General features: G+C 44.5%; 1 protein-coding gene across 4 annotated transcripts in view; it reads right to left on the minus strand.

Annotated features, from left to right (window-relative positions):
- The window catches only part of DSCAM (DS cell adhesion molecule), a 479,690-nt gene extending 469,938 nt beyond the window's left edge, over positions 1-9,752 (minus strand). For 3 of the 4 annotated variants that reach the window (XM_071430162.1, XM_071430163.1, XM_071430164.1), the window contains exon 1: positions 8,820-9,575. In XM_071430162.1, coding sequence (XP_071286263.1) covers positions 8,820-8,862 — 43 coding nt within the window. In that variant the 5' untranslated portion in view covers positions 8,863-9,575. Of the gene's footprint in view, positions 1-8,819 lie in introns of all 4 variants that reach the window. The other variant, XM_071430161.1, reaches the window with a different exon arrangement.
- Between the last annotated feature and the right edge of the window lie 255 nt (positions 9,753-10,007).

Below are 10,007 nucleotides of genomic sequence, written 5' to 3' on the forward strand. Positions count from 1 at the left end.
AGTCCCAAAGCCACATTCTGTCATGTTCTCCACCCACAGCTCACAGGGGAACACTGCAAACTGAAGTCAAAACCTCAGGGTCCTTCATCATAACCAGTCCAGCCCAAATGTGTCCTTCAGAGCCTGCCCTCCTGCTGTCCCCCAGAGATTCATGCCCTCCCTCTTCTCCCCACACCTTCCATCACTGGCTGGATACCTGTGCAGTTCCAATTCACCCTTTTCACTTCCTTCACCCTCCCCAGTAAAAGTTATGTTTGTGCCCCCATCCCTCCCTCTCCCCTAAGCACTCATTCTGCATTTTATAGATAAATACTTACAAAAAAATTGAGAACAAAAAGCCTCAGCCACAGCTGACACAACAAAAACCATGGTAATCATCACCTAGCACTCAGGTTCCATAGTGGGATGAACCTCACTGTCTGTGCTTGAAATGATGAAAATCTGGTTTCTAGAGCCAGAACAGGGTTGTGGAAAAGGTTGTCATTGTGGAAGAGAAACCTTGAGGTCACGCAACAAAATTAGAAAGAAAGATACAAAGGAAAGCTCCCTAAATAAATACAGCTAAAAGCATAAAGTATAATGCAAATATTACTGTAGACATTTGAAAATCACTTAACTATGCAAAAAGCTCTCTAGATTGGACGTCTGCAAACATAACTGGAGAACTTCTGTTTCACTGACAGCTTCCCAAATTACTTCCTTCATATCATGACACAGCAAACACTTTGCTTCGTACTTCACAAGTGCAGTTGCAACACAAATTATGGTTTACTTGCCTAGAAATAATATGTGAAGTGGCTTTTAAACTGCCCTCCAGAAAAGCCACTTAATGAGAGGAAAAAATTTCAGGTGGACAATGTGTAGTGTGGATGGTGAACCACTTTGCAGTTTAAGCTGAGGTCCACCTAAAGCCTATTTTGCTTGAATGACATTTTTTCCAGCAAGATCCCATTTGAGGGACATCTGAATCTGCTTTTCATAACAAAAAGGACTTTGTCAAGGACTTGTTCTGTCCTTAGCTCAAGCCAGGAGTGTTCTAACAGCTTGTCACATGCTCACCTCATAATTATCAAGCAACTGACTCTATGCACTCACAGTATTTTCCTGAGTCGGGGCCAAAACTCATAATAAAACTCACACAAAAAACCCCAAAGACTTCAGAAGGTAATACCACAAAACAAAAACAAACCAAAAAACCCCAAAACGCAACGGTTTCTGATAGAAAAACAATTGCACAAGAGGATTCAACAGAAGCCAGAGCTTGCACTTTATGCATCACCTTTCCATGGCCTGGGGAAAAAAGCAACCAAGTAGATTTGGGTGCACTCAAATCCTGCCATGAGATGAGTGGGTGGAACATGGGTTCCTCCAAGCCTGCACATTCCAGCATCCCAAAAACTCTTCCCAGCTAAAACAGGAGCCAGCTTAAACAAAAACCACACTTCAAAGTTGAATGTCAAAGACTGACATTCATCATTTGAACTCCACACTAACTACTGAACCTCTAGAAAACTTTACTGAACAAGTTGTTATCATGGGGATAAAGAGCAAAGCAGGGAACAAGCTCTTCCACAAATTCCTGAGTTCCATTTTGGCACCCAAAAACTGGAGCCCCTGGGGGCTGCCGCTCTGCAATGCTGAGAGACGAACGCCCCGAGCGTGCAGGCTCAGCATGAGCCACTCCATTTGCAAAACCACACGAGAGGATTTCACACCAACAGATATTTATATAGACACAGCAACCCCACAATCTTATCTGCAGAATCACTGTGAGTAGATTATAGAGATAGGCAACTATTTGCAGCTACAGTGCAGTATAATTATATTCTGGCTGCGTTGAAATAGTCCCGGTCATTTCAAGAATATTATTCTGATGTTCTTAAAACACTGCAGGGCTCTCCAAAGTTACTGGAACAATTTAGATGGCAGAAAGTTCCTGAGAATAATTTTTAGCCTAGTGCAAAACATAGACCTTAAGCCACAAATTTTCTGCATGGGATTACAGTGTAATTAATTGGAAGAAAATAGCATCAAGCACACTTGGACAGCAAAGCAAGCGCCAGATTTTCCATACACAGTAGTTTTTAAGCAATTATAAGCAATGCAGATTTACATATGTAAACGTGCAGAAATATATATGCTTATTTTAAAATCTCAGAAGGAACTGTATCCCTGACAAATTACACTGAGAGCCACACGAGCAGGATCTCCAGGAGAATACATGGAGAGGCACCAGGCAGAGAATTCCTCAGGTGATGCCCAAGGTGTGTGCCCTTGTCTCTGCCACGTGGGTGTGGAGCACAGAGCTGTTTTCAGCAGTGCTCTTGGGCTGCCCCATGGCCCAAACTCCTGCATTTCTGAGGGAAATGTCCTTCTGGAAGCTTCAGCAGGAGCACATCAGTGATGCAGCTCCTCAGGGCTGCTCCCTCCTTCGGTGCTGAGGGAGCTCCAGGGAGCCTGGTGTTTAGGATGGAGGTGACTCTCCTTCCCAGAGCCTTTGCATTTAAAAATGGCTTGCTATAAATAGGATTGCTGGCTCACTCTTAAGTCTTACTCCCTGCCTTCTGAGTAAAAATAGCTTAAATAGGGATGCTGGGAAGATTTGCTAATCTCTGTCAGCCTGTCTGTCCATCCACCTGCCTTTCTTTCCTTCCTCAAAACAGATCATAGCATCTGTTGCCCACTCCACTACTATTAACACACCCTACTTTTTCTTTTTCTGATGAGTAACTCAATGCTGTGATGGGGGGAAAAAAAAAAAAGTACTTATGAGGTAATAATTTTATTTTGTGAATGGCAGTATCCAAAGATAAGCAATGACTAGAAAAACTCCCAGTGCCAACAAATGCCTGAGGAATCAGTGGCTTGTTCTTGAAGGTGTTCTCTTCAGTGCTCTAAAATACTGAGCTCTGAAAGGCTTTTATTATTGAATACCTCCCATTTTGTGTTATTTTATTTTCAAAACCACCAGTTGTTTGATGAAATGTTTTTAAGGGGCAGGGAGGTGAAGACTGAGAAGATAAAGCTTCTTTTGAAGAATTGCTATTTCAGATCTTAATTTAATTGATTTAATAACAGTTTAAATGAAAAGAAAGCGATGATTAAATAAGATTATTAAATAAAATATACTGTGAAACAAGTAACTTAACTGCAGACATCTACACATTCACCTTGAAATAATTAAGTGTTCTGATTATGTTGCAGACCTATATTGCTTAAATGGATTTTTGTAGTATATTTAGAGTTTCAATGACTCAAAAGAAATAACACATTAAAAATGTCAAAAAATGTACCTTAGAATAAAAGATTAATAAAATATTTTATTCCCATCTTCAATTTTTAAAGTAGAAGATGGAATTAGTCCTTCCTACTGTAAATCTGAAAGACTCCATGACCAAGAGATTGATAAATGGCATGTGCCAAATAAAATCAAAGGCTAAATCAGTGGTATGTTCAAACAGGCCTTGATCCTACACACAGCTTAACTTTTTAATTAGAGTAAACTTTGTGGAGAAAACAAAAATCCATATATTTTGCTCCTCAATCCATTGCCCTGACCTCCCACCCACAGAAAGATGGTTGATTTTGTTGCTTTCTGCTGGTTTTGTCACTCCAATTTTTAATAAACAATTATATATATATATATATATATATATATATAAACTATAATTATAATGTAAATAGGTAGAGGAGATTATTTCCCCACTCCAAGCAACCCCTCACCTGAGAGGGTGGCACAGTTAAATCTCTTATTCAGGCAAGGACATAAAAATTGAGGCCCAACCTCATCCCAGCTCAGAGACTTGCACAACTCATGAGCTGGAGGAACTTTCTGGATGAGCCAATCACCAAAACCCATGAGGTCTTCCCAAATAATTCAAATTATCAGTATGCTATGTGACAAAAGTTTACTCAAGGAGAAACAAAATTAAAATCAACTTCTAAACTTTTCCAGATGCAGCAGCACTGAGGAAATTCCACTGAAATACATCCCAAATCCTGTTTTCATTTCAGGGCTCCTCACCTCCAGAGAGCCCTGGAGGGGCTGAAGCGTGTCCAGGGCAGGGAATGGAGCTGGGAAGGGGCTGGAGCCCCAGGAGGGATTGAGAGAATGGGAAAGGGGCTCAGCCTGGAGAAAAGGAGGCTCAGGAGGGACCTTCTCACTCTCCAAAACTCCATGAGAGAAGAGTGGAGCCAGGTGGGGGTCAGGATCTTTTCACCATCGAACAAGGGAAAGGATGAGAGGAAATGGCCTCAGGTTGCACCAGGAAGGTTTAGACTGGATATGAGGAAAAATTTCTTGATGGGAAGGGTTTTCCAGCCTTGGAACTGTCACCCATCCTTGGAGGGATTTGAAGGAGCTGCAGATGTGACACTTGGGGACAGGGGTTAGTGCTGGACTTGGCAGTTCTGGAGGAACAGTTGGGCTCAAAGGTCTTTTCCAACCTAAACAATCCTGTGGTTGTATGAAATCACAGTGCAGAGCTGAGAGCTGCAATAAAGCCCTATTTAAGATGGTTTTGAGGTTTGTTTTTACAACTTGCAGAAAACAGCTTCTCTTTGAACCATTCCCAAGAACACCTTCACTGTCACACACATCTGCTGCCCAGCACTACGGAAAGAAGATGCAGCATCCACCAGTTTTTAGTGACCCTTGGAAGAAAAACACAGGCAAAATGCCTCGTTGAGCTTTCTCTGTGTGCTCCCACGGCTGAGGAAGACACAGATTCTGTGGTTTGCTGCCCACTAGTGTCCTGTGGCTCCAGCTCCAGCACAGCCACTGCCCACACCACGGGAGGGAAACCCCCGGAGAGCCCCAGCAGCTGGGGGAGCAGCACAACCTGAGCACAGGAGAAACAGATATAGACATCCCCCAGATATAGATATCCCCATGGGCTCTGACTGCCCAGCAATAAGAGTTTTTCTCCCCTTGGCATTTGGTGACTAATTAATAGCTATTCATAGCTCGGGTAACACTGGATTAAAAACACCCTGAGCTGTGCTGTGCCATCCACACACAAGCACCAAGCTGAATGCTTCCTGCACATCCATTTAACTTCCCGAGGTGAGGGTCTGGATACACAATTCCACACAAGCTGTGCATGTATCTCACTATGTTTCCACTGCTCTTTTGCTGGGATGTTGCATCCCCAGCACTGAGAATCACCATTTTCTTGGGGGAGGCTCAGCCCCACCGTCGCTCTGGCTCCTCATCCTCCAGCCTAACCCCTGCTCTCAGCTCAGTGTGATCCTTCTCTATCTTCCAAAACGCTGCTAAAACCCATATTGATAGATGTATGGCAGGCAGAGGATTCAAACAGGAAATCATTTTAATGGAAATGTATTTTTAGTGTCATCTGTGCTGTATTGGTGCCTCCCGATGCTCGATTGATTTCAGCAGAGCATCTGTGGGCAGCGGGCATGTAAGAAATGCAGCCTGAGAGAAGCCTGGAAAAGGGTTCAGCACATCCACAGCAGACACTGAGTGACACTGAAAGATCCTCATTTCTGAAAGCAGCACCTGAACTAGCTTGAGCACAGGCAGGATTTTGAAGGAGGCCGTTCTCCCCTCAGAGCCTCCCCTGCCTTCTCTAACTGTAATTAGTGAAATGCCCCTTTACTAATTGCAACCAGGCTACAGCAGACTTCTGCTGCTCATTCTGGAATACTCAGGCAGAGTAACAGGGAAGGTGGTGCAGGTAGAGTAACCCTGAAAGGCAGCTCAAAAGCCTTGCTCAGGATTAGAACTGCATGACTCAGGCTTTCAAGGTAGTGAATTCAGCTGCAGAGCTCCCACTGATGTCTATATCATCCCACGCACTTTCCAGGGCTGCAGTGCATTCATGGTTAATAGTTACCTGTATTCTTAAGGAACTCACAGCAACCAGAGTTTAAAACCATCACAAAATACATAAACTTTAACCAGGTATTTGGGGAGGTTTTTGTTTCAGGCTTCAGAAATACTAATTGGATGGAAGAGCGTGTCAGTACTTTATTGTCCCCAGAAGGAAGCTATTTCACAAACATAAAGCCTTCCCAGTGACACTGCTCATATCTAATTTGACAAAATGTATTTGTGCTGAGTGACTGTAGGGAAATATGGGGGCCAACCTTGTTATTGTTATTCAGATGGTTTCCATTATCTCCAACAGAAATTAAGCCCAAGACTACAAGTGCAGAGTTAAACCTATGGGTTTATTTTTAACCTATTTCTCCCCTCAGAAATAAAAAGAAGAAAAAAAGGAAAAAAAAAAATCAAAACCAACACAAACATAATCAATCTTACACATTTTTAAGTTAAAATCACACATTGGAAAACCACTTAAACCTGTGCTGGTATTTTAAGCAAACACGGTGTGGATCCATAAGGGGTTAGAAAAGGCTATGGCAGAAGCCAAGCAGAAACCTGTCCCCCCGCCACCAGATACACTCATAAAAGAGCCCTGCCTGTCACACAATGGAGTTGAGATGGAGTTATAGATAGAATAATGAAAATAAATGTGTACGTGACATATCTATTTATATATGCAGTCATTTCCTTCAAAGAGATACATATCTGATATGACACTGCATTAAAATCTGAAGTCCTTTAAAAATATTATTCTCTGACTCTTGACTCTGATAAAATGGCCCTAATAAGTCCTAATAAGTGTTACCAATGAATAAAACCATCTTATCCAGTCTTAACATGAATGTAGGTGCCATTTTCTTCCAAGATTTCCCTTTAGAAGACCCTAAAAATCTGCATTTTGACATCAAGTATGATGCCAAAACCAGACTTTTTAAGTTGCAAAGAATCATTGAACCACCCACTACATGTTTTCACAATGCTCACATCTTAGAATATTACTATACACAAAACCATTTAATTTAGTCCCCCTAGAGTCACAAATGTACAGATGTTGCTGTGTGGCAGCACAGAATCCATGCAGATGCATCTATCATGTACACATTACACTCTTCACTCTTTGGGAGACAAATTCAGGTTTGACTGTGATCCAAAAACACATGGAAACTGAAAGTGAAATTACTGCTGACTTCATAGATCAAGGAATAAATGGAAGTGATTTTCATGATACTTCGACTTCATAAAGCAAAAATTATCGTGTTCTTCAAAAAACCCTTGCAAGGAGGACTAACTAGGATAGAACATAGAATTTATAGCATCAGTACAGTAGAAAAAAAAATCAGCTTTTTTTTTTTTTCTTTTAAAATATGATTTCTGGAGAGAAGCAGGGTTCATTTCTATGCAAATCTAGTTTTAAATGAATAGCCCTGGTCAGAGCGCACTTCCAGGCTGATTCTTTCTGTCCTATTAACAGCAAATCTCTCCCTCCAAGGTATCTGGCTGGAGAGGACAGAGAGAAAGGCACAGTGCTGCTGCCTGTCAAAAATAAATAAATAAATAAATACATACATAGATAATTTCTTAATGTTGAAACTTGTTGCAGTTTCCTTACTGGCAAAAGAAATGCAAAAAAAAAAAAAAAAATTCCCAAGTTTACACTTTGGGGGATTTCAATCCTTTCGTATTCTGAGGCACGCAGAAGACAAAAAATGCTTTTAAGGTCGCTCTAAATCCCCACATTTAAGATTCACCTCCTGATTTCTGCCCTCCCCAGTGCTTCACACTGGACCAGCCATGCCTGTCAATGCATTTTCTCATCCAGTGTCTACTTAAGAAGATGTGAAGGCACCCTCATCCAGCATTCATCCCTCACTCTCTGCCAGAGGTTCAATTATTTCCATCCTTCAGGAATCCTCACACTTTGCCCTGTGCTCCTCTCTCATTCATTCCACACAAGGAATCTTTTCCCTGCTCTACCTGCTTTGCCTATTTCGAGAATTGTGTGTTTAATCTGATTTATCTGGCAGGGTGAAAAGCATTTCAGGCAATGTTACGTTCTCGGATCGGAGGAGGCAGTGCAATAGAATAGCTAGCACCCCAGAATAATTTGTTTTCTGTCCTTAAAACTGCAATGCTAAACGTGCATTTTTAATAAAACTTAAGCAATTTAAGCATATTTTTACACATGCCATGGTTTTCAATCAAATATATCTAAATGTTCCAAAATACCCCAACCCACTATTAAAAACGCACAGAAACTGCAATAAATGTTTGTCAGTCAAAGAGTTGGCAGAAGGAAAAAAAATAAATTTAAGAATAACAGGTTTACCCTTATTCTATCCCCACTCTAATTTCCCTTCCTAACTTTATAATTGACTAAAAGTCTTCAACCTTTCCAGATGATGTAATGCTTATCCGTGCATATTTTTACATAAATGAGTGAGGAAAAAAAAAATTCGGAACAGGTACCTTCACGGAGAAATGATGAAAGTTAAATAAATTTAAAATACTACTTCTTAAATATATGTAAAAACGTAAGGTGAAAGCAGAGGGCGAATAAAAAAAAAAAAAAAAAAAAGATGCGAAAGGAAGCAATATCTCAACGCGACCGCTTAGGATGAAAGCCCTTCAAATCATCCCCGTGTGCTCTGACGGATTTCTACGGCACTTGGCAAAAATTCGGTACTTTTCCAGATGAGAAAGAAAGAAAGAAAAAGCGCCTCTCTGCCTCCTCGCCTCTGCAAGCACCGTCTCATTCCGAAGGAGGCAGGCACGGAGGTTCCGGGCTGTCACTTTGCGAGGTGAGCGACTTTCAGCGATCACGGCGCTCTCGCTCCTCGCCCTTCTCCCCGCAGCCGGCGCGACGCTCCCGGCACAAAAGCCACCACCGCGACCCGCTCTCCCCTTCCCGGCCGCCAGAAGAAGGGGAAGGATGGGGACAAGGGGAAGGGATGCCCGCGGCGGGGCTCACCATGCGAGATGCTGTGGAGCAAGGCGACGGCCAACATCCACATGCCCCCGCCGCTCCCCCGCTCCCCGCTCCGGGCTCGCCCTCGCCCGCCGCGCCCACGGCCGGGCCGGAGCTGGCAGGCAGCGCGCACCGGGTCCGGCCGCCGCCTGGCTCGGCTGGTGGCTGCTCGGAGCCTGCGGGGCCGCTCGTCCGCCCAGCGAGCGCTCAGCCCCGCCTGCAGCCCCGCGGCTCCGCCGACACTCGCCCGGCGCTCGGGCGGGGGAAGAGGCGGCCGGCGGCGGGGGCGGGGGGCGGGAGCGCGGCGGGGCCCAGGTGTGTCCTTGGCTCGGGGAGGCGCCCGCAGGGCGGCGGGGGCAGGGCCACAGGTGACAAAATCCTCCGGCGCGGCCACACCAGCATCCCCGGCGGCAGCAGCGGCGGCCGGCCCCGAGCCGCGGCGAGCCGGCTCCTCGCACGCCTCCTCCTCCTCCTCTTCTTCCTCCTGCTGCTGCTGCTCCTCACACGGCTCCCCTCGGCCCGGCGGCAGGCGGGCGGGCAGGCGGGCACATCTTCCTTGCTTCTTTCCTCTCTCTGCTCCCCTCCTGGCTCGCTCTCCGCAGCTCGGAGCGCACTGAGCCCGCTGCTCACCTCCCCTGGCTCCCGACGCGGCGCAGGGACCAGCGCTAACCCCAGCCCTCCGCAGTCTTAAAGCACCACCAGGTCCGCACAGTGGAAAAACCCAAGACCAATAGAAGAAGGCAGGAGAATTTGCAGCCTCTCAATAGTTGGCTGAACTGCGGCCGTTTGGCATCAGCTGAGTTGTATATGACTAATGTGTTGACAAGTCGTGTGGGGGGACTGGAGGAGGGGGCCCTTCTAGAAGGTCACAGCCCAGACAGGCGAGTGCATCAAATAATTGACTGGGATTCTGTGCACCACTGAAGGAAAATACATACACACACACACATCTTGCAGTGCTTACACGGGTCCAGATACTATTTGGCCTTTCATCTGCGTCTCTTTCTGTGGTGAGACATTTTTCTCCTCCTGTAGTGAAAGAGTAAATTACAGTCTCTCTAACTAAAAGCAATTTCTGCGCCTATTCTTTCTTCACATCTGTGATGTGAAGGTTGGTCTGAAAAGGAAAAAGAAAAAAAAAGAAAAAAAGGGGGGAAAACATTAAATGAAGACAGAAAAAAAAAATCAATA

The sequence above is a fragment of the Agelaius tricolor genome, unplaced genomic scaffold (genome assembly GCF_023055355.1).
Source record: "Agelaius tricolor isolate 1412-34295 unplaced genomic scaffold, bAgeTri1.0.p SCAF_7, whole genome shotgun sequence".
Lineage (NCBI taxonomy): Eukaryota > Metazoa > Chordata > Aves > Passeriformes > Icteridae > Agelaius > Agelaius tricolor.